At 48.6% G+C, this 24,603-nt stretch overlaps 1 protein-coding gene across 4 annotated transcripts; it reads left to right on the top strand.

The window, feature by feature from the left end:
- The first annotated feature begins 3,912 nt into the window (after nucleotides 1-3,912).
- Nucleotides 3,913-23,728, top strand: LOC115083633 (zinc finger protein 445-like). 4 transcript variants are annotated; one of them, XM_029587567.1, is made up of 4 exons: nucleotides 3,913-4,082; nucleotides 4,277-4,367; nucleotides 6,010-6,366; nucleotides 22,120-23,728. In XM_029587567.1, the coding sequence occupies exons 2-4, from the start codon at nucleotides 4,359-4,361 to the stop codon at nucleotides 22,330-22,332; spliced, it is 579 nt and encodes a 192-aa protein (XP_029443427.1). In that variant the 5' UTR covers nucleotides 3,913-4,082; nucleotides 4,277-4,358; the 3' UTR covers nucleotides 22,333-23,728. The 4 variants fall into 4 exon arrangements, with proteins under 4 accessions (XP_029443427.1, XP_029443428.1, XP_029443425.1 ...); XM_029587568.1 differs by having other exon boundaries at nucleotides 4,277-4,450; XM_029587565.1 differs by having other exon boundaries at nucleotides 4,277-4,471.
- Nucleotides 23,729-24,603: the final 875 nt, after the last annotated feature.

The following is a 24,603-nucleotide window of genomic DNA, read 5'->3' as shown; positions in this document are numbered from 1 at the left end:
ACGTACCCACTCCTCGTAGAATTCCGCCAGTCGACCCCCTATCCTGGGAGTGGGGGAGTGGGCGAATCTGGCATCATTGGGTAGACTTAGGCGGGGGTTACCCTGCCCTGAACCGTCACGTGCGGGTCTACGCCCACGAAAGGACTGCGGCCAGGCCTGGGGTCTGGCGGAGCCTGTACGAGTCCCGGACTGCCTGTAAGACCTACAGCGCCTCTGCGCTCTGGCTCTAGTCTGAGTAGAAGCAAACGATCGGGAAGGCCGATGTCTGTCTTCAGGAAGTCTGTGGACCGCATTCTCCCCTAGAGACTTGATGAGTTGATCCAGGTCATCTCCAAAAAGAAACTTGCCCCGGAACGGCAAGGAGCCCAAGCTCGACTTGGAGGAGGCATCCGCCGCCCAATTGCGCAGCCAGAGAAGCCGTCTGGCTGCCACCACCGATACCATGGACCGCGCCTGAACTCGGAAGAGGTCATAAAGAGCATCAGCCCCGTAGGCTATGGCGGACTCCAAGCGGTCAGCCTGTGCGGCCTCCTCTGGAGGTAAAGGCTTTGAAGTGAGCAGCTGTTGGACCCACCGAAGGCTGGCTCGCTGTGCTAGGGAGGTACACATAACTGCCCGCATTCCCAAGGCGGAGACTTCAAAAACCCTCTTCAGGAAGACTTCCAGTTTGCGATCCTGGGTATCCCGCAGGGCCGTACCGCCCGTGAACGGGATCGTCGTCCTCTTGGTAACCGCCAAAACAGCCGAGTCCACCTTGGGGACCTTAATGAGATCCAAGAAATCTTCCGGTAGCGGGTACAATTTCTCCATGGCCCGCGTAACTTTCAACGAGGCTTCAGGAGGATCCCACTCCCTGATGAGCAGCTGCAGGAAAGAATCATGTATGGGAAAAGCCCGGGGCCGAGGTCGAAGAGCGGCGAGTACCGGGTCCCCCTTCCTGGACGAGGTGGCGACTGCGGGTGCCACCGGGAGCGGCGGATCCGGTGGAGGATCAAGGTCCAGTTCCAGGAGGATCTGTGGAATCAGATCGTTCAGCTCATCCCTCTGGAAAATGCGTAGCGCCAGCGGATCGTCCCCTTCGGACGGCAGATCCAACTGCGCAGGATCCGATGGCTCCGGGGAGGCTCCCCCCGATGGAGAAGCCGCTCCCGTACCCCCCAGGACAGCCCAAGGACAGGGAAGCGGCCCAGGGGCCCCTGACACCGAACCCACCAGGTCGGGGGGGCGCAACAGGGGGAGCCGAGGAGACCCTAGGGGTCTTGGTCGGTGGGGAGCCCGGGAGGGAACCCCCGGGGGCCCCCAGCCCCTGCAAATACGCGCTATACATAAGCAAAATGAATTCTGGGGAAAAACGCGGCAAGCTGGGAGGGGGGCCCGAGGGGGGAACCTCTGAGGGCTCCGGGGCGGGCAATCCCCCCTCCGGAGATAAATTCGGGGGGGGAGACCTCCCGAAAATCCCTCCGCTCAAAAGCCGAATCCGTTGCAGCATCGTGCTGTGACTCTAACATGGCCGCCGTTCCCGCCAACGGCGGCGAAGTGGCCGGCCTGCGCCGCCCGTGCCGCTGGGAGGGGAGAAAGGAAAACATTGCGAGTGTCTGTGAGGTGCCTTCCCCACCAGGGAGACACCTCGCGCAAATCCCCTCCCGCGAGATCCGGGACCCCGGCTCGCCGCACAACGGGACGGCCGCGGCATGAAAAGCGTTGGGGTGAGGCAGGCACTAAGTCTCGGGGAGGGGCCTGAGGAGACTAAGAGAGACGCGGGGGGGCCGGGACAGCCTGCTCAACCCGCCCAAGGAGTCCCGCAGCGCTGAAGAAAAATCCCTCCTGGGACTATCAGCCCCGTGAAAATAGGCCGCGGGACCGTCAGCCAACACGTGGAGAGGCCGGCTCCACCGGCATCCACGGGGCACTATGAAACGCTGTTGGGGAAGAAGAAAAAACCTGAAAGGAAGAAATACAATCGAAAAAAACCCCAACAACTTACCCCAACCAAACGGAGGAGAAGGCAAAGCCGAGGAAAGGCAGACAAACAAGACACGCCTCCACAGAAGTTAGAGTTTGTTGTTTTTTTTGTAAAACTTTAACTTGATCCAAGAGCTCAAAGGAAGAAGACAGGGAGAAACAGAAATAAGAGAAAACCTAAAGTCCTGTCACCCTGGGGGAGCCGATGGATCCCCCTCAACTCTCATCTGCTGGAGTCAGAAAGATACTGGGCTCCAGCAGAGGGTGTACTGGCTTATGTTGGTGACGACCCTCGAAGTCTGTTCTGACTCCATCTGCCGGACGGGGGACATAACCCACCGTCTGGACTGATCCTGGTACGTACAGGGAACCGGGAGCTCGCAAGGCTTGGGCCTTAGCTTATGCCAGCCTGATCTAGTTCTGCTGCTGCTGTCACCCTAAAAACTGTAGAACTTTAGGCAACTACCTAGTACATCTAGTGCTTCCACTGCCCCAGACTGTGAGGCCAGCCCTGAAAATCTGCTGCCTACAATTGCTCCCCCTTGGCACTCCATGAAGTTAAAAGTAGCAAATTTAAAACAAACTGGAGAAAATTATTTTTAATGCATAATTAAGCTCTGGAATTCCTGGCTAGAGCATGTGCTTAGGGCACTTAGTGTAGCTGGGTTTATAAAAAGTTCAGACGAATTCCTGGAGAAGTTCATTAACTGCTATTAATCAGGTTGACTTAGGGAATATTCACTGCTATTACTGGCAATAGTAGCATGGGATCTATTTTATGTTTGGGTACTTGCCACGTACTTGTTGTAACCTGGTGGAAACAGGATGCTGGGCTGGATGGACCCTTGGTCTGACTCCTTATTGCATCTTTCTTATGGTTTTTATGAAGTGGAGGAATGAGAGAGTGAACAGTGTGAGCTGAGTTTTTTTTCACAGGAATAAAGAGTAAATAGTGGCTGCAAGGAAAGTGCAAGGAAAGGTCATGCTGTATTTTATTTAAAAAGCACAATGTGGTGATGCGATCATTTTACTGAGTTACTAGCAGGCCGATACAGTACACTGCGTTTCGGCAGAGCACACTGTTAATCTGATTGGACGCGCATTTTCGATGCGGACAGCTGCCGCTCCTGTCCAAAAAGAGGCGCTAGGGAGGGGCTAGTGTCCCTAGCGCCTCTTTTTGCCACGGGCCCAAATTTAAATAAATTAATTTAGTGAATCGCGCGCACAGGAGAGTGGCTTTTACTGTATCGGCCCGTAGGTTAGGTTAATGATTTTTTAAGATATTTTTCTTCTTTCCCTTCAAGATTTCTCCAGGTGCAGCTTTTTTGCAGTACACATTGCATTTCTCTTACTGAGACAATTTCTAATTTCTTTCTGTACATTTTCTTTGGCATAAATATTCCTCCGACACACCTAGAGGAGGGGGAGGGAGATTCCTCCTAGCTCACCTTCAAACATTATGGCCCCACAGTAGTGCATACATTGTTGCCAGATCGGGCTATTTCACACTCAGCTGGGCTATTTCTTTTCTATTCAGCAGGACAAAAAAACCATTTGTGCCGGTTGCGTTAGATCTGGGATGGCCACCTGACTGCCAACAACCCTCAAGGTTGCCGCTTTTTCCTTTGCTGACAGTCCCTCCAGCAGTCGCAGAATGATGACTCATCGGCAGCAGCAGCTCCACCAGCAGTCGCAGATTGATGACTCATCGGCAGCAGCAGCTCCACCAGCAGTCGCAGATTGATGACTCATCGGCAGCAGCAGCTCCACCAGCAGTCGCAGATTGATGATTCTTAAGCGACTGTAATAAAGCTCAGCCCGCGTGATTGGGCTTTTTTTTCAATTCGCTGGTTCCTTGTAATTGGGCGTTTTTTCCTGCCAATCGCGTTTTTGTTTGGGCTTGGGGGGCGGGACCTGTGCTCTGATGTTGCAGTGATTGGCTGCTGCTGCCGGTGGGGCCCGTCCATAGCAGGCGCACCCTAACCTATTGCAGCATTAAGCTAAGCAGAGCCAGCAATCCCAGGAGCGCGTGGGCAGACCCGGCCTGGCATTGCAGGAAGCAACAAGCGTCGTGGGTGACCAAGAAGCTTCTGTGCAGCTGCAGCCCTGAATGCTGAAAGGTGTGGAGCACTCAGCTGCCTACAGCCAGGGATCAGGAGGGGAGACTGAGGGGGAGGGGTGAAAGGAGTGTTATGGGGTAAGACATGTGCTCGGAGGGGGAAATCTGTGTATGGGGCTGGTGTTTTTTTTTTTTAATTTGTCCTACACCACTTTTAATTTCATGTAATTTTTTTCTCATTTCTTCTCCCTGCAGCAGACCACCTTTGTAAGAAAGCTTGGCCATACCTACTGTTTCTGTCATTGGCTGCTACGCTAATGAATGGATTTGATCTACTATGGCTAAAGTAAGGACCTAAAAGATCCTGCTAAGCGTGGGAAGAGGAATGTGAACTAAAAGCATGGATTCAGTCTGTTGTCAGCAATGAGAGTAAGGCTATGTGCAAATTTTGTAAGTGTGACATTCGTGCACATCATGCAGACCTTTTGCAACATGCAAAAAGTTAAGCTTCCTTTGTCATCTATGTGACTCGCAAACATTGGTGTTGCAATTTCATGTGTTTTGGGCTTGTTTTTTTGGGAAAAAAGTGCTTGTTGTTTCTTGAAAACCTGGCAACCCTAAGCGGTGTCTTTCCAACTCGTTCTTTTCGGGTGGCCCTGTGATGTTTTCTAGCAAGCAGTGGGGGCTCTGCACTGGGAGTGTGGAAAGGAAATCAAGGTGGCAATCAGGTCTTTAAGTCGCAGTCTATGGGGCCGATGCAATGCAGTGAGCTCAGCCGAGCGCATTGTTTAACCTGCTGTGGGACGCGGGTTAAACAGGCGCTAATCCACCCCCTAATGTAATAGGTGGATTAGTGCCTGTTTAACGCGCGTCGGACACGGAGTGAATGAGTTAGCGCTCATCACATGCAAATGCACTCATTCACTCCAAATGCAAAAAGATACATTAAAAAGAAGGATGGAAAAGCAGAAAAAACTGTACTTCTTTTTTAAAGTATATAAAATAACTCAGCAAACAGCCAATTTATGAAGACTGATGTCAGTTTTTATATCCAGCCGTCTGCCAGTAATGAAAACGGCCGCCAATAAACTCAGTGGCTGTTTTCATTACTGGTAGACAGGGCAGTGCAGCGGGTCGCGCTAGGAAGGAAGTGCTAAGGTCGCGCAAACGACTCTAGCACCTCCTTCCTGCGTGACCCCCCTCCTAATTTAAATATTGCATGGTGCCCCCCTTGTGGTGCTGAAAAGTCAGCGTCCGCTTTCTGGGGAGATTTTTGCGTCGGCCCCTATGTTTGCTGCCATTCTTATGAGCTGCTCTGATTGCTGCCCATAGGATTCACAGTAATTTGACTTTCAGAAACTTGAGCATTAAAATGTTAGGATTTAGGGGTCAAAGCTTGAATGGGGGGAGCGCTAAGCACTGCCCCGTGTAGAGGGGAGTTAGCCTGCAAGAGACTCCTCAAAGCTCACAATTTTACTTGCACACAGAAACCTGAGATTTACCTTTTGTGCTCTCTGTAACCTGTAATTTTACTTTACTATTGTTGTTTTATAATTTGTATTACTTTTTTTCAATTTGATATTCCCTTATCCTGTATTTGCTGAGGGTCTGTCTGTATATTCCATGTGGGGCTGAGGGGAGGGATTCTGCTAGCATTTAGTTTTTGTGTAAGATTTGTATCGGTCCAACTTGTTTTGTTTTCCAGCAGGGAATATATTTTTATTTATGTAAAAACATCTCTAATTCACATATTACAAAAAGTTCATCATTTAGCTGCTTTAGGGCAAGTTACCTCATTTCCAGTTTTGTTGTTTCATAATTAGGATGTTGCTGTGTGAGTTTTGGGAGTTAGCGCTGTTTAAATGTGATGGGTTTGATACAAAGGTGCTGAGAGTGTTTTTCTGCAGGGTTTTCTGTTAATTCACAAAGTGCTCGGTATAGGAGGGAGTTAACTCTGTCTCCAAATTCTTTCTTTCTCTCATCCTCAGCCCGACCTGTCTCTGCCGACGACATCGAATAGAAAGTCTAAATCTCGCCCGTCTCCCATGGATGGTTTTATGGGTTCTGGGACTTCAGTGGAGCCCAGGAAGGGGGTTCTGCCTTCTCCAGAGCCAGATCCCTCCTCGGTGCAGCCTCTGGCAGAGCCCCTGGGATCAGAGGAGGGGGCAGGGCTGGCTCTGGATCCACTGCAGCCCAGGACTTTGGGCTTTCTGTGGATGGTTGTGGAGCGGCCGGAAGCGACAATGAGCAGCAAGTTGGAAAGGATTGAAGGGGAAATCTCCTCAGTGACCCAGGAGAAGAAAATCTCTGCTCAGGCTAAGCGGCTGCAGGCACTGGAGAGCAAGGTAGGAAATTTACTCATTAATTCTCCTGTGTCCATTCAGGATAAAGTTTGTTAGAAGAAAAAGTAAGAATTTGGAAAATGTTGCCAAAAGAGAAATATTTTAGAATTATCAACTTTCCCAAGAGAGAATATTTCACCAGGGGAGATGATTAATAATTATTTAGGGGAGGCTTTGCAAATATCTAAGGAATCTCTTCCTCTAATTAACCCCATTTCTTTTCTAGTGAAAATTAAATGTATAAAGATCTTCTGTCTCTTGTTGCTGATCCACAAATTTCAAGGGAGAAGAAGTTGAACCCCAAAAGTAATTTTCTAAACCTTGGTCATTTTTAGTCTTCAATTCTCAGCCAGGTCACGTCTACACCTCTCCCTCCCCCGCTTTATTTATTTATTTGGTTTATATTATTTTATATACCGTTATTCTGATAACAATCATAACAGTTCACAGTATAAATATAAATAAAATCAGTGACCTCAGCCAGCCAGTATCTCTCTGTCTCCTAGCAGATGTGGAGGTGCTATCCCCTTACCAGTTGGAGAAAGATCGAGCCCCGCTCTCCTGTGGTGATACCTAAAGGTCCCTCCCCCAGTTGAGAATTCCTGAGGTGATTTCCGAGATCTCTCAGAGGTTGCCTTGGACCGGTAGCGGTTCCTGGCGTGGACTTTGTTGCTAAAGCAGCGGGTGCAGGAAGCTGAGCGTGGCGGTGAAAGCCTAAGCCCTCTCACCCCTCAGCCGGAGACCATCTCTGTACTCTGCCAGTAAGCGCTGAGCCCGGGTAAGTAGAGAAGATCTCCTCTGATTCAGAGACGTGGAAAGGCTTTGGTAAATCTTTCCTCCATTCTCCTTGCTCGATGCGCCGTACCGACGACGTTTCCCATCTCGTTGGGGCAAGGGAAGGAGGTTTCCGAGCGGGTTTAGTGGCCCCTGATGGGCCAGGCCCCACTTCAGGCTCGGTGCGGTGCCATTTCCCCTCCTTGACTGTTAGTACGTGTGGTGCGGGCCAGCTCTGTTGTGCTCCTGACCCTACCCCTTAATGAGCGCGCATCTCTGCACATAACCGCGCGCATAAGCACAGTCGTACATTCGGACACAACTGGATGCTTATACTTAGGCTCGTCAGGGTGGATTTGTGCGTACGCGAGTCCGTGCTGGCTGACTGAACGCACAAGCTTCAGTGTACTACTGCTCTGGCAACTAAGAAGCCCAAGCGCCCCTCTCTGCCGCCTGCCATATTAGGGCTGCGCAGCCTGACCTGGATCCTTCCTGAGTCAGCTCTGTGAGGAAGCCCAGGGAGGGTTGGACTCTCAGAACTTCTCCCAGTCGGAGGATGGGTCAGCCAGGACCTTATCTGTTAGCGCCCGGATCTGAGCAGTCCCGGGGCTGCGTCCTCTTTGGGAGAGGGCAGGTCAGGGGTGCTTACCCCAGTTCCTCCTGGTCTAGGCATGGACCCAGCAACCTTTTCCTGGATGGAATTCTTTCAGGGCCTTCAAGCCTTTGTTCAGGTGCAGTCAGCTGCTGCCCCAGCTGGGAAGGCCTCGTCCTCCCAGCCCTATCCGCAGGCTTACCAAGGGTATCCCTGACAGGGATCCAGACCCCACAGATGACGATGGGGATGCAGTCTCAGTGGAGGACAGGGAAATCCTTCCAGGCCTGGAGCCATACCGGCCTATGCTATGATCTTTCCACAGAGATGAATTGCCGGCCCTGGCCTCCCAGACCCTGAAGACTCTGGGAGTTCCCGGCACAGACCCTGTGTCAGAAGCAAAGAGGAGTCCCATCCTGGTATCTCTACAGAAAGCCTCTTGCTATTTCCCGATTCTGGAAGCCATCCAGGAGGTGATTGACCTGGAGTGGGATGCCCCGGAAGCAGCTTTCAAGGGGGTCTGACCGTGGAGGCCTTGGACCTTCTGGAGCCGGCGGTGTCGCCTCTCTTTGCCTCTTTGGCAATCCTTTCTTCTGCCAGACATTTTGCTTTCCTGATTACCTTCTTAATCTCTTTCAGTTTAACCAGATATTTTTCCCTGTGTCTTCTTTTTGGGATCCTTTACATTTCTCGAATGCGGTTCTTTTTATTTGTATTTTATCAGCCACCTTCTTTGATAACCGGAAAGGTTTCCTATTTCTGTTGCTTTTGTTTACTTTTTTTTAAATTTTATTAATCCATATTAATGCAATAACATTTGTATAAACAGATGCAGGATTATAGCAATACAGAAAATCATGACATCTTAATGTAAGCAATAATGATAAAGCAAATAAATAAGACAAGTGCTGCTTTGCTTGGGCTTCTTAAATTGTCTGAATGTCTGCATTATCCCTCGTCACTAGTAGATGTGGTCATTGAGTCGTAGTCGCCACAGGGGCTGGATTTCCCCTCCATTGCAGATACGGATTCCCCGCCTGATTAAAGCCAGGAATGTTGTGCTGCTTCTGGGCAGTTTTCTTGTATAAGAGGCACATAGTGTCCAATGTTTGAAGTAAGAGGGCACCAGCTCCTGCTTCCACGTTGCTGCCAGTAATCACCGTGTGCCCAAACAGAATTGGGTAACCAGCTCCCTTTCACTCCCAGAGCCCTCAATGGGGACATTCAGGGAAGCTCGGTCAGGGGACAAAATAATAGCTCTGCCCAAGATCCCGTGCATAATGCCCGATACTTCCTTCCACAGTCTTCCCACCTTAGGGCAATCCCACCACATAGGGATAAAAGGACCCGACTGACCACAACCTTTCCAGCAGAAACCATTGGAGCAGATTTTAGCACAGTGGAGCCTATGAAGGGATAAATGCCAGCGAAATAGAAATTTCAACCCGTTTTCCACAAGGGAAGCGGATGTGGATCACTTCTTGGCCTGTAAGAGGATCAGATCCCACTCTTCGCTGGAGAGAGACTTCTCTAGATCTTTCTCCCATGCTTTGATATAGTTTGGTGTACATTGAGGAGCATTCGGTATGAGACCATAAATCTTGGAAATTCCTCCCTTTACCCGATCTGCTCACTCACGCCCTCCCTCAAACTGCGGTTCTCCCGGGCGCAGTTCCCCCTTCTATGGAGGCTTTCTTTATGAAATGACATAGTTGCAGATAAGGGTAAACGTTAGGAGATTGTAACTGAAATAGTTCCCGAAGTTGAGCAAAGGTCATTACTCCCTCTCGGCCCCACAGCTGTCCCAAAGTTGTACTCCCCTTAATCTTCCATTCTTGGGAAAGGGAAGTTTCCCAACCCGGGGACGAGTTCCTATTATGAAATAGGGAGGTATTAGGAAAGGTTTGCAAGGATCCAGGCAGGACGCCCTGCACCCTCCACGTATTACGTGGTTGCCGTAGAAGTGCTCTAATCGGCAGCCTCCCAATGCCACTTGTTCCATATTAACCCAACCGGGAAGTTCTCCTTTTTCATGCCGCGCTAGAACAGCACTGAGCTGAGCTGCTGCATAACCCCCTGTAGTCGAGGTCCCCCCATACCTCCTCTTAGTTTATGTCTGAAGAGCACATTTTGAGCCACCCTAGGGGGTCTCCGTTTCCAGATGAAGGAAAATAAGGGTTTCTGCCATAGTTTCAGCGTTGCCGTTGGGATCGATATTGGTAGTGACTGAAACAGATAATTAAATTTAGGTAGAATGGTCATTTTTATCGTTGCTATTCGCCCTGTCCAAGCGATTGAATACTTTTCCCAATTGTCCAGATCATGGAAAAGCTTGGCTCTCAAGGGTGTATAATTCAGTTTGAATAAGTCTTCTAAGTTATTACTAAGCAAGATGCCAGATACTTAATGTTTCCTGGCCCCTTAAAAGGGAATTGTGCTCTCAAGGGGGTGATGTGATGGTTAGACAGGGATAGATTGAGTACTTCAGCTTTGCCAAGATTGAGTCTGAATCCTGATACCGAGCTGAAGGCTTTTAGTAGAGCTACTCCTCCAGCTAAAGATTTGTGAGGCTCTGATAGGGTGAATAGCAGGTCCTCTGCAAACAGCGACATTTTATAATCTGTGCCCCCCGCCCGTATCCCGGAGATGGAGGCTTCCCCTCTAACTCTAGAAGTGAACGGCTCTAGAAACAGTGCGAACAACAACGGAGATAACGGACATCCCTGCCTCGTCCCCCTGCTTATAGGGAAAGGTTCTGAAGAAACGCCGTTCACTTTAACCCGGGCGTGTGGCTTCTCGTATAATTTAAGTAGCCAATTGCAAAATTTCGAGCCAAAATTAATTGTCTCTAAAGATCTAAACAGGAATGGCCAATGGCCCATGTCGAAGTCCCTTTCTGCGTCAATGGCAAGCAATACTGCCGGAGTATTATGCTGTTTTGCCCACCATAAACCATCTATAATTTTCCGGACATTATCTGCAGCTTTCCTCCCTGGGATAAATCCCGCCTGGTCTGGGTGTGTCCATTTTGCCGTTACCTTATTGAGGCGATGTTGTGTCCGTCAGTGCCCTACGCCCTCTCTCCGCCCTCCTTACCTCGCTGGCACCACCCTCTCCGACCGCAGCGTTCTTCTGCCGCAAGTCCCCGGGCATTCCCGGACCGGCTCGACACTGCTATCCGCCATATTCCTGGAGGCCTAGGGGCGGGGTGCGGCCCTGACTGAAGTACTGGCGATGGCACGAACCTCGGGGCCATCCCCTGTAGATTACATCACCTGCGACGGATATTTAAGGTCTCAGTGTTTGCTAACAGATAGAGTTAGCAAGGCTTTCGCTACCTAAGCTACTCTGCCTGCTCGGACTTACCAGAGGTACCCGCTCCTCGGGGGCCTCGCTCCCTCTTTGTTTTTCAGGTGACTGGAACCGGAACTCGCTCCTCGAGGGCCCTCGTTCCCAGACTTGCTCTGTATACTCTTCTGCCTGGAAGTCATCACTACCAACTCTATCAGCTTCCTCAGTGAGTTACCATCGTTCTCTCTGAGCTTTCCCTGGAACCAGGTACTCTCTCCTCACGGGCCTATACATTCCCGCTCCTGGGCTTCATTGGGACATTGTGTGAGTGCTACCATCTGCATACCCTGCCTACTCACTATATCTCAGTTTCTCTACAGCTCAGCCTCCAGGGATCGCTGTTCCAGTATCTGAGGGACTACAGCCCAGCCCGGCTTACCAGCTCACTACTCCCATTGCTGGTGGTTCAGTATACTGTCTAATAAAAGAACTAGTCTGTGTCTGTCTCCTACTTCTGAGCCTGACCACTGGTCCCCTTCAGGGTCTTCCCCTGGGGTCATGGTCATCTGCCATGGGTCCAAGGATCCTCCCACAACTCTCCTACATAACAGCACATTGCTAACTCCTATCTGATTGCTCCTCCCATCAGCCAACAGATCAGTAACAGGCGATTGGCCAAAATGTTTGCCAAGAGTTTTAGGTCGCAAGGTGCGGAGAATACATGGAAGTGGCGTCTCTAGACAGAAGGACCTTCTAAATAACAAAGAAATCCCTCACCAGTTTCAAACATCCTAGTAAAAGTACCAGTAAAATCATTTGAAAGCATCAAGCAGTAAAACTTCTTCCATAGGAGTCTATACAGGAAAGGACAGAATCCAAATACAAACCCTGTACCTCAAGTTCTACAGAACCATCCCCCAAAAAACCTGCAGAGCAGAACAAGGGTATTTCCCCTTATTACTCAGCATACAAAAATACTATTCAAATTCTGGTATCATTTCCATAACAGCAACCAAACTCCTTCCACTACCATCAGCCCTGTGTAATAATTCAAAAGCCTGCAAAAAATGTACTTGGAACCTATAGCAAACCTGCCATACCATGACAGTAACTGCCAGACTCTCTACCTGTGAACTGCAAATATTACCCCAGGTCCTAAAACACCAGTAAGCCTCCTATTAGGAAAGCTGAACTAATCAGGCTGTTATAGATCCCTGCAGAGAAACTACACGCTAGCTCACCAAATACAGAATAAAGATACTGGTAAGTAGAAATAGAAATGTGCAGATAAAAACTGAACTGGAACCAGCAACAAGCCAGACTCTGCATGCAGTGCAACAATGCAAAAAACAGAAACATTATTCTTCCTCATAAAAGGTCAATCAGTAAAATTAAGAAATCCATAATAGGAAAACCATGCTAACAAAAAGAATACATATTTCAAAACAAGTACAGAACAGAATAATATAAAATGTTGTAGAATGTGCCACTCATCAATATAATATTTAAAAACAGCTGACACACCAGATAAGAGCCAATAACTGAAATTAATAAGAATAAACAGATCCCTAACTCTGCAAAGCTGGGAAGTATTTATTTCTAGTCACCATGAGGTTGTGGATGAGTGGGGGCTACATAAACTTGATCCTTTTTCTGTCATGTACAAACACTCCTCTTTTTCTCACACACACCTCCTCTCTCACTCACTCCCTCTCCCTCACACACCTGTTCTCTCTCTCCTCTCTTACACACACACACACTTTCTCACTATTGCGTCCGTCGGTCGCAGATGCTTGCGACCGCTCTGCCTCACCTCTCTTCTACCCTTTTCCTCCTCCCTTGGAAGGATGGCTGCCTCCGCTGCTGGTTGCCGACATCCTCAGCGTCTCCGAAACAGCAGGGGTGTCCCCGTCCGCCATGCTTCTTCCGGAGGCCTCCTAGGGCACGCACACGCTGCCTCCACTTTTGAATACGTCAGGGTGGGACCCTCGGGGGGCTTCCCCACCACATGACGTCAGTACCTCTGGGTATTTAAACCTCCACTCCAATACAACGAGTTAGCAAGGACTTCGGTTTTGCTACTCTGACCGCTTCTAAGCTGCTCGCTTGGATTCCTCACTACTCTCCAGGGTATCTCTCTCCTACGGAAGCTCTGGGTACCTGCTCCTCGGGGCCTCTTGCTTCTATCTGCCATTCGGGTTCAACTACCTAACCTTGGACGCCCGCTCCTTGGGGATCCTGTCTGCTTTCTTTCAGGAACCCTCGGCGCTCCTAGGTACTTGCTGCTTGAGGGCCTATTCTGCTCCGGGTATCCTGTACCTCGGGTCCCTCTCTTCATTCAGCTACCGAAGGAAGTTAAAAGCACTGCCACTCTGTGAGTATCGCTACACTCCAGCTCTTCTTATTCCACCCTTCAGGTTCACGGCCTATCCCGCGCTGCGGGACACTACCGGACCTTTGCTACATCTGGTTGAAACCATCTACAGCAGAGACTGTCTGAGCTTACTGAGATATCACTGGACTACAGTACTGTCCGTTCCTTGGGCAAGATTCAACAGCAGTATAATAAAGCCTTCTTTCCTCAGTGTCTGCTTACTAGAGTCTCGCCTATCCTTGTGCTTCCCCAGGGGGCTGCTTCCCGGGGGAGGAGTCATCGCCGCTTGGACCAAGAGTCCACAATTATGCCACAAACACAACACTCACATTCCTCTCTCTCATATACACTCGCTCCTGCTCTCACACTCGTTCCTCCTCTCTCACATGCACACGCACCTGCTCTCACACTTGCTCTCGCTCCAGGCCTTCTCCTCACTTATGGGGTTTTTTCTTCAGCCCCGCTGAACCTCTTTTCTGTGGCAGCACCACTGGGCCTCTTCTTTCCTGGGCCGCTGCGGGATGGGGTCCATGATGGCTCTGCTGGACCTCTTCTTTCCTAGACCACTGCAAGATGGCGTCTGCACTGGACCTGCTGGGCCTCTTCTTTCTAGGCCGCCACAGGAAAGGGTCTTTTCTTCATTCCTGGAGATTCGGGGAACTCAGAAAAAGACTCAGGGGATGGGCCCCCTGTGCCCTGGTTCCCATCCTGGTTTTCTCTCTATGGCCCCTTCCCTTCTGTCTGCTGCCCCTTACCCTTGGACCCTTCCTGAGCGTTGCCCACTCCCCAACTTCAGCAGTACTTTCCCTCCTGCTCTTTGCCCCTTTCTCCTCCTGCCCCCCTCCCTTTGTCCATTATGGCCCTTCTGCCCCTCTCTTATGGCCTTCCCCCTGTATTCATAGTAAAATTCATGTTCTCCTCTTCTCTGCACTCACAGCCGCTCCCGTCCTCCTTGGCTCACAGCAGGCCTGGGCTTCGAGCTCTTTCAGGCTCTCTTACTTCTGGGCCCTCACACTTTATTTTCCAGGAGCAGCAACGCTTCCCTCGCCCTCTCCTCCTGCCCTGCTTCTCATGTGCTGCTTTTGGTGCTTCTCCTCATGGCTGCCATCTCCTCACGTTTAGAGTAAATTTTTACAAAAGAAAGCCAAATTAAGAAAACTTACCTCTACGGATGAGAAACTGGGAAGCGCCCTACCATGGCTGGGATATTGTATTACTTTTTGGAACTCTAGTTTTTATTGGATTAATTTGTTCGGCAATATTTTCAGTCATCCTGAGCCATGATTTAGCCGCAGCTTGACAATCAGGTAACTCTGTTTTTACTATGTTCTTATCTAATTCTGATAAGTTTTCAATATTGTACTTGGGACGATAAATGATCACTTGATCTGGTTGTTTCTTGGTGCAGTTTTCTTTACCTTGAAATTTTACAGGTGATTAAATAGTGGGCAGACCAGGGCACTGGTGCTTGAGAGGTTTCTTAGGATTCAAAATTCTTTACATTTGCAAGCACTGAATCTAAAGTATGGCCAGCTCTATGGGTAGGTCCTTGAATTAACTGACTATATCCTACGCTAAGGAGAGATTCAATGAAGGTGAAGCAAGTGGAGCTTAGGGTTCATCATCAATATGTATCTTAAAGTCTCCTAAAACTATTGAGGGCTTCTCAGGGTTTAATGATGTTGACAGTAGCTCAATTAAGGGAGAAATGTTGTGGTCCAGGTGGACAGTATGCTAAACATATTTGAAGGGATGTAGAATCAAATAGAATAATCTCGAATGGTTCATCAATATTAGTTGGGACCAAGTTTAAGTTCAGTTCCTTTTTTGCTATTAACAAAAGCCCGCCACCTTTACGTTTCGTTCTAGGGACGAAAAAGGTGGTAGAAATCTCATTAGAAAACTGATTAACTATTACCGAGTCATGTGGTTTAAGATAGGTCTCGGTAATGGCTATAAAGTCTGGTTTTTTGTCAGACAGAAGATCAGATACAGTAGCAGTTTTTTTAGTTAATGCTTGGATATTGATTAGAAAAAAGGTGAGAAGAAACAAATTATTATATTTGGAATTGTCCATAACTGTTATTGGAGTTAGGAAGCGGTCATTTCTATCTCTGCAATTCATTCTTGTAGATTTATTTACTTTCTTACTGTTAGTTGCTCGTCCGAGTTTGTAAACTCCGTTATAGTTACAGGTCGGGATTCTGTCCCCCATCGAGGTCAAAGTCATTAAGAAGTCGAAATCTGTTAAAAAGAAAAGAGTTATAAGGTCAGTGAGCGAAGGGTGCACGAAGGGGCGCACAACGCCAGAACCCAGCGTCAGTGCTTATGGCCCCTTCGGTGCCCTTATGATGTCATCGGTGGGCGGATCCAGCAGCCGAAGGGAGAACAGCATGACGCAAGTCCCAGGATCTTGTCAAAGGTACAGTAGCAGCCCAGAAAAGCCTCGGTTGTTAGGAGAGGCAGCAGCAGAGATCAGCCAGGTAGTCAGAAGTGCTGTGGTAAACGACTGAGACCCAGGTTGCAAGGAAAAATGCATACCACATTGGTTAAAGAAGCCCCTGCACATCCTGGCATGCCCAGAGAAGCGGGTTGGGGCAAGACAAGATGGAAGCGGTACAGAGAAGGGCGACCTGGAAGGTGGAGGATCTTCATCGGATGACGTACGAGGAGAGATTGAAGAATCTAAATATGTACACCCTGGAGGAAAGGAGGAGCAGAGGTGATATGATACAGACTTTCAGATACTTGAAAGGTTTTAATGATCCAAAGACAACAACAAACTTTTTCCGTAGGAAAAAAATCAGCAGAACCAGGGGTCACGATTTGAGGCTCCAGGGAGGAAGATTCAGAACCAATGTCAGGAAGTATTTCTTCACGGAGAGGGTGGTGGATGCCTGGAATGCCCTTCCGGAGGAAGTGGTGACGACCAGAACTGTGAAGGACTTCAAAGGGGCGTGGGATAAACACTGTGGATCCATAAAGTCAAGAGGCCGCCAATGAAGAGTGGGTGACTCGCCAGAATGATGGCTACTGCCTGGACACAATACCCTTATTCAATAAACATACACATGCTTACTGTGACTCCAACATCGCTCTAAGCTTCAACAGCAAGAGGAAATGTGGAAAAAAGGATTTGCACTCACAAAGAGGGGAGTAGCTGGCTTGTTACGGCGGTTACTACCCCAAACCAAATAAGCCTGATACTTCACTTTCAATGCATATATAGCATAGCTCTCTGCTTCAACGGCAGGGGAGAAGAAAAACTGATACTTCACACATCCAGCAGAGCTCTCTGCTTCAACGGCAGGGGAGAAGAAAAAAGGGTTCGCACTCACAAAGCGGGGAGTAGCTGGCTTGTTACGGCGGTTACTACCCCAAACCAAATGTGCCGGATACTTCACTTTCAATGCATATCCAGCATGGCTCTCTGCTTCAACGGCATGGGAGAAAGACTGATACATCACGCATTTCCAGCATAGCTCTCTGCTTCAACGGCAGGAGAGAGGAAAAACTGATTCTTCACGCATATCCAGCATAGCTCTATACTTCAACGGCAGGGGAGAAAAAAAACCGATACTTCACACATATCCAGGATAGCTCCCTGCTTCAACAGCAGGGGAGAAGAAAAAACAACCAATAAGGGCTGTATAACATAGTCTGGGTAAAACAAATAAGCATGGGTGTAGCTTGCTTATTGCGGCAGTTACTACCCCTACTACCCCTAACTAATCAAGCTAGATATTTCACTTGGATGCAGCTCCATCACTGCTGTCTACATTAATGGTGGGGGTGGAAGGGAAATAGAACCAAGAGCTAAGAGAAACAGATAAGTATGAGAGAAAAAATGTGTGAAGCTTGCTGGGCAGACTGGATGGGCCGTTTGGTCTTCTTCTGCCGTCATTTCTATGTTTCTATAATAGGGGTACCATATCTTAACATTCACCACCGGAGGTAAAGGATCCTTTACTGGCACGTCAGGGTATTCAGTCGGGAGTTCAACTGGTTGAAAGCGACGGCCAAATTCTCCAATGATTGCTATTGCTTGGTGATCCGCTGGGCCAGGCCAGGGATTTATTTATTTAACACTTTTTTTATCCCGACCATGAAAAAAATTTCATATCAGATCGGTTTACGTATAACAAAGGGTATAACTTAATCATCAATTGGTGAGATGGCCGGAAGGGCCGAGAGCTGAGCCGAATCCATGGAGTTAGCAATCTGTTGAGTTGGTGGCATGTTTGTAGATTCCTGGTTGCTGTGTCGATGACTCCTCCCTCGGGGAAGGGCCCTGTGGGAAAACACAGCAATCAGCTAGGCTCTCTAATAAGCAACACACATTTTTTTTATTTATTTTATTTAATGTATATTTCTATACCGGACTTCACGAATAGAATTCATATCAGGCTGGTTTACATGGAACTTAGGGGATAAACAAGTGTAACAAAAAAACAAGAAGGCTGAATCAAGCAAAGTTACATAAAACAAGGGCATTGAACATAACAAAAACTAAACAGACTACCTGCAGGAGTACTTCATGCAACGTGGACACCTGTATTTTGCTTCTTCAGAGCCACAGGTCTCACAACTATAGAGAGACATTTTGCGCTTAAGGCCCACAGCATCTCCGGTCTCAGATACGCAGAAACTGTCCCCAGGGAGCTCTCGTCCCGCTGCCACCTCCATCTCCGGAGACACTCCAAGGTTCTCCTCGGACAGCTTCTGCCCCCGCGCCTCCTCCATCCCCGGCGATATCCGACAACTTTCTTCAGAACACACCCGTCCCAGTCTCAGTGCCTCCTCCATCCCCAGCGATATCCGACAACTTCCTCCAGAGCGCTCCTATCCAGCAACCGCTTCCTCCATCTTCGCGCTGCAAATTCACATGATGAGAAGCTTTATTGTACAGCAGTAGAATGGTTTGTGGACAGCACCAGTTCTCCCTCTGGCCACAGAGTAGTCTCAGAAGATGTAGTTCAGGCCGTGCGGATGTGCAGGGTATGTCTCCCTGATGCTGGTAATGGAGGGTCCGGTAGTGGTCCATGGAGCGAAGTACGCCAACAACCCTTCCTTGATGTGAAGAAGTGTTGACAGATCCGGTAGAAGTCCGCAGAGCGGAGTACGCTGAGAATCTGTGGTGATGAGACAAGTAGAGAGACTGAAGGTAGAGGTACTCACAAGGCCAGTAATGCTGCCGAGGATGAAGCTTCCACAAATAGAAGGTAGCAAGGCAGGCCAACGCCAGTGCTTGAGTTCATAGCGCAGGTACCAGGAAGATAGACAGGAGCGGGTAAGGCCCTTGAGGAGTGAGTACCTGGGCGTCCTTCTGAGCGGGTACCTGGAGAGAAACAGAAGAGAGTAGAACCCACGTTGAGCGGGTGTTCCAAGAGTCTTCTTGAAGCGAGATAACTCCGAAGGGTAGGCAGGAGCGGAAGGCCCCCGAGGAGCGGGTACCCAGAGCATTCTGAAGCAAGAGTAACCCTGGAGGGTTTGTAGGAGCAGGTACGCTGAGAGAGCGTTTCATGGAGGTCGCAATAGCTGGACCGGAATCCTTGCTAACGCGTAGCAGTGTGGGAACTCGGAGGCTAAGTACCCGGAGGTAGTGACATCATGCGGTGGGGATGCCCCCGAGGTTCCTGCCATGACGTCTTCAAAGGAAGGGGCAGCAGCGCGTGCCCTAGGAGGCCTCAGGGAGAACATGGCGAACGCAATCGCCCATGCTGGGCCGGGGGTGCCGGCGGAGGTAGCCATCTTTCTCAGAGGAAAACAGAGAGCGGAGAAAAAGGTGAGACAGAGAGGGTGCAGCCGTCTGCGGCCGATGGGCGCAACAACATCTGGGAATGCTCTGACTTTACATCCCAAGAAATAATCCTTTCTATCCCTAAAGCACAGTCTCATTAACCAGTCTTTATCCGGTTCAAGGGCTAAAGTCTCTATCAACGTTGCAGGAACTGGCACTTCAGTATCCGAAGTCTCCAAAAGGGCTGGAATATCCGGGTTTTGCTCTCGAACTGGTATCAAGGTTGTTATTCCTTCGCTTTGTTCCTCCCTTTTTTTTAAACTTTGGCAAAAAGAAGATTTTTGGGATTGGTGAGTTAAATTCTCAGTAACCTGAAGCGTTTCCATAAGATATCTCCTGAACAACTTCTTGGGGGAAATTATTGGTATTTGAGGAAAATGTGTACATCTCAAATTTCTATTTTTGACCAAATTTTCGATTTTCAAAGACAGGGACAGGTTGTTTCTTTCTCCAGTCATTGCTGACTGGACCTGCTGGATTCCATTAACTTGAGTTCTGATAACAGACACTTGTTTTTCCAGTTCTACAGTTGTAGTAGACACCACTTTTATTTTATCTTCCACCTCTTTAATTTTAGTATTTACTGGAAGTAACTGCAGGTCTTACCATGGTAGGTATTCTCAACACGGGAGATTCTCCGACAGCACCAGCAGGCTCCTCCAGCAACGCCTCTCTTCCCACACTGGTTTGCCCTGGTGATAATTCTGGGCTCCCTGCAGAGCCCCGCCCTCCGGCACTTTGGTCTGGTGGCGTTTTCTTCGTTTCCGGGGCACCTCTCGTCGTGGAAGGGTCATCCAGCGGCGTTCCCCCAGCAGGGCGGAGTGGTGATATTGAGCCAGGGAGAGAGGGGAACTTGAATACCCCTCCCCCATTCTCCTGCAGCTGAAGCCCTGACCTCATGTCGCTGCGCACCACATGGGCGTCCATCAGGCCGGAGAAAGGCAACGTCTGAGGAACCGCAGGTTGAGGTTCAGTCCTTGGTTTGCGTTTTCTCCCCATCGCAGGTAAAATGCAGCAAGAAAAGAGACTTAAAGTAAACACGCCCAAAGGATCCAATGCCGAGCGAGTCTATCGAGCGGCAATCTTGGATCCGCCCCCAAGACGGCGAGTTTTTTAACTGGATTTGAATATGGCCAGAGAGGGAGCAAGACACATGGAATCAGGAAGTCTCTTCCAGGCACTCGGCAAAGCAAGTTGGAAAGCACAGAATTGAAAAGTGGCGGTGGTGGAGAAAGACACAGATAAGGGCAACTTGCCTGATGAATGGTGTTGACGTGGAAGGAAAAGAAATGAAAGAAAATGAGGAGCTGCAGAGTGAATGCATTTGTAGGGGAGGGAGAGAAACTTGAACTGTAGGTGGAAGAGGACAGAGCCAATGTAGCAACCTGAGAAGAGAGGGTTATATGATGATAATGAAGTTAAAGACAGAGAAGTCATGCAGCTGAATGTTGAAGAGATTGCAGTGGAGAAAAACGATTCAGCGGGAGGTCAGCAGAGAGCAAGTTACAGAAGACACAATGTTAGGTTCCATATTAGGTGCTACAACCCGCAATAGGGCCCGGGGGGCTAAGAGTCACAGCCACCTGGGCATGTGGTTTGGTTGTATTACAATGATACTTGTATTTGCTCAATAAAAAAAGTGTTTAAACATAGGTGTTACAACCCAAGAAAGAGATCTAGGTGTCATAGTGGATAACACATTGAAATCGTCGGTTCAGTGTGCTGCGGCAGTCAAAAAAGCAAACAGAATGTTAGGAATTATTAGAAAGGGAATGGTGAATAAAACGGAAAATGTCATAATGCCTCTGTATCGCTCCATGGTGAGACCGCACCTTGAATACTGTGTACAATTCTGGTCGCCGCATCTCAAAAAAGATATAATTGCGATGGAGAAGGTATAGAGAAGGGCAACCAAAATGATAAGGGGAATGGAACAACTCCCCTATGAGGAAAGACTAAATAGGTTAGGACTTTTCAGCTTGGAGAAGAGACGGCTGAGGGGGGATATGATAGAGGTGTTTAAAATCATGAGAGATCTAGAACGGGTAGATATGAATCTGTTATTTACTCTTTCAGATATTAGAAAGACTAGGGGGCACTCCATGAAGTTAGCATGGGGCGCATTTAAAACTAATCGGAGAAAGTTCTTTTTCACTCAACGCACAATTAAACTCTGGAATTTGTTGCCAGAGGATGTGGTTAGTGCAGTTAGTATAGCTGTGTTTAAAAAAGGATTGGATAAGTTCTTGGAGGAGAAGTCCATTACCTGCTATTAATTAAGTTGACTTAGAAAATAGCCACTGCTATTACTAGCAACGGTAACATGGAATAGACTTAGTTTTTGGGTACTTGCCAGGTTCTTATGGCTTGGATTGGCCACTGTTGGAAACAGGATGCTGGGCTTGATGGACCCTTGGTCTGACCCAGTATGGCATGTTCTTATGAGGTGATAAGAGAGGGGAGGAGTGTTTTGGTGGCAGGCTCAGAGAGGAAGGGAAAGATTTTAGCAGTGTTATATAGAGGAGGAACTGACTCACTTTAGCAGTGTTTTGGATGTGCAGAAGGAGGGAGAGGCATCAAAGATGACCCAAGGTTAGGGACTGAGCAAACCAGGAGGATGAGAGCACAGTGAACCCTCCTGATGTGAGAGAATCAGATGTTCCTGATGTTCTGGATAATGCTCTGTTAGATCTTGGGTTTTATTATTCAGACTTATCCAGGCAGAGATGATTGATATTCTCTGTCTCTGGGATTAGACTTGTAAACCCTGAGGCCCAGAAAGGAAACTGAGTCCAGGGGAACAAGTCTTGGCAGTTTCTGGGGATGAGGGGTCCTGGTGTCCCCTCTTCCATGATAAAATGTATTGGGACTAAAGCCAGCTGAGCCCTTTCATGTGTCCCTGAGTGTTTCTGGTTTGTGTTTCAGGTGCCGGTGACGTTTGAGGACATCGCTGTCTCCTTCTCCCAGGACGAGTGGGGGTATTTAGATGAAGAACAGAAGGAGCTTTACAGGGAGGTGATGAAGGAGAATTATGAGACCCTGAGGTCTCTAGGGTTAGGTAAGGATTGTATTATCTGCATTTCTAGTATACATGGAGAATATTTTACTAAACATCATTGGGTCAATGCCTCACAGTAAATGTGCACACAGCCCTGGATTTCCCCCTCTCTTGTGTAGGGAACAGGAAGGGCGGGATTGAGGCAGACAGAGCTGGGGTGAACCCTCTGATAAGAAATTGGCAGCTTATCACTGATGCTGTAAGAACAAAGCAGCCCGGTGTATCCCCAGAGCCCTCCGTCTCCTGCGGCATGGAGTATCTCCTTCTCTTTTCTGGGCCACTCTCCCACTCCCCACTACAGCAATAGCAATTTGGATCTCCCTGCCTTGATCTCAGATTCTGTCTGCAGGTAATGGAACCTCCTCTTCTCTCCTTCCTACCTCTCCCCTGCTCCCCGATCCTCTTCTCTGAAATCCCTCTTACTCCATCCTCCTCTCCCCCTCTTTTTCAAACTTTCTAATCTCCTGTCCTTAATCCTCTCTCCTTATTCTCACCCCATCCCTGGTCTTCTCATACTCTTTCCCTCTCCCTCCCATCCCTGAGATCTCCTTCCTGTGCCGATACCTGAGGTCCCTTTTCCTCAACCAGTAAAAGCAAAAATGTTTCTACAGACACAAGTAAGATTGGGAAACCTATTTTATTTTCTCAATATATTATAAGATTACTAGGGCTTCAGGAATCCTTACGTCGCATCTGCACATCACCCAAAGCAGGAGGAGGGGCAAGGACACTCACAGCACGGGGACAATCACTGCAGCCACGGCGCCATCAATGGAGCAGGTAGCAAGGGAGAAAACCCAGCAGCACCAGGAGGAGAAAAGTGGTGGGGGGGTTTCCCAGATCCCCACTGAATAATCTATAATCACTGCTGAAGAGCCCTGCCTACCAGTGCACCCATTGCTCTTTCATTTTTCCCTAATAGTGAGGAATTCCTAATTCTGGAATTCCTCAAGAGGGAAATGTAGAGACAAGACCTGACCCTTGTAACAGTTTTGCAACAACCTGTGACCTTTTGAGGCATAAGGGGATGTGAAACCGTGGAAACTTGTACTGTTCTTGTTCCTTTGAGGCAACTCAGGGAAACTTGGGATCTGGCAGAAGACGTATGCATTTGCCTGTGAATCACCGTGAACCCAAAGTTTTGTTTTATCTGTGGGAACTGTGCAGCACCAAAGGGGATACAGATGGGAGAAGTTAAGCTATTAGTAGAATGAAGGAAAATGTGTGTCCTGGCGGTCAGAAGGATGACTGCATGCAGAGGGCTTGAGGTCAGACCTGTATATAAGGGGTGGTTGGAGCACTGAATATTTGGAGAAGGCCTGCACTCTCTCAGCATGTACATTGCATTGTACCCTTCTCCCCAGGAAGACGACCATTATTACAGTTATACTGGAACATTTTATAAAATACTTATAACCTATTTACATATAATGAAATGTATGCTTGCTGTTAAGATTCAATACTAATAAAAGATGAATTATCTGTACAATTCTAAAAAGAAAAAGTTTTCCTGTGCGATTCCTGAGACATATATTACAGAAAAGGGATCCAGGAGAGAAGCCTCCCCCTGAAGGTTTAGCCACAGCAAGCAGTCTAATCTTATCCCCTGCTTCAGCAGCAGGGGATAAGAAAAACTGATGCTTCACGCATATCCAGCATAGCTTCAATGGCAGCGGAGAAGAAAAAAGGATTCACAATCACAAAGTGGGGAGTAGCTGGCTTGTTATGGCGGTTACTACCCCAAACCATATGTGCCTGATACTTCACTTTCAATGCATATCCAGCATGGCTCTCTGCTTCATCGGCAGGAGAGAAGAAAAAAAGCTGATACTTCACGCATACCCAGCATAGCTCCCTGCTTCAACGGCAGGGAGAAGAAAAAACAACCAATAAGGGCTGTTTCCCTGTACGTACCAGGATCAGTCCAGGACACTTGGGTTGTGACTCCGCACCAGTAGATGGAGACAGAGCAAAACTTGTGGGCGGAGCATATATGCCCCTGTGCCAGTCACAGCCCCTCAGTCTTACTCTGTCTCCAGTAGGTGGTGCAGGTGCGGTCACAGCCTCTTCCCGCCCTGGGTTCTTTTTTTAGTCAGTCAGGGTGGTTGTTGATTTTTTCTTAGTGCTGGTTAGTTTTATTTTCGTCTGGAAAGTTTGAAGGAATCCGGTCCGTCCTGCCTCCCAGGGGGGTTTGAAGGTTCTGAGGGGACTATCCCCCCCTGGTTGAGGCCGCTGCCAGGGCTGAGGGCCCGGCTGAACTAGTGGCAGCGTCGGGGGTGACACCGGGGAGCCCGGTTCACTCACCCCCGCTGGAGTAGGACCTCAGGACCGAGGACAACGGCAAGTACAAA

Source organism: Rhinatrema bivittatum, chromosome 2 (genome assembly GCF_901001135.1).
Source record: "Rhinatrema bivittatum chromosome 2, aRhiBiv1.1, whole genome shotgun sequence".
NCBI lineage: Eukaryota > Metazoa > Chordata > Amphibia > Gymnophiona > Rhinatrematidae > Rhinatrema > Rhinatrema bivittatum.
This window is presented reverse-complemented; position numbering and strand designations above follow the sequence as displayed.

Coding starts and splice junctions, on each gene's coding strand:
- LOC115083633 (XM_029587565.1), top strand. CDS start 4,445: ATGAGAGTAAGGCTATGTGCAAATTTT. Junction 4,472..6,009: donor TAAGGCTATGTGCAAATTTT/GTAAGTGTGACA, acceptor TCTCATCCTCAG/CCCGACCTGTCTCTGCCGAC. Junction 6,367..22,119: donor TGCAGGCACTGGAGAGCAAG/GTAGGAAATTTA, acceptor TTTGTGTTTCAG/GTGCCGGTGACGTTTGAGGA.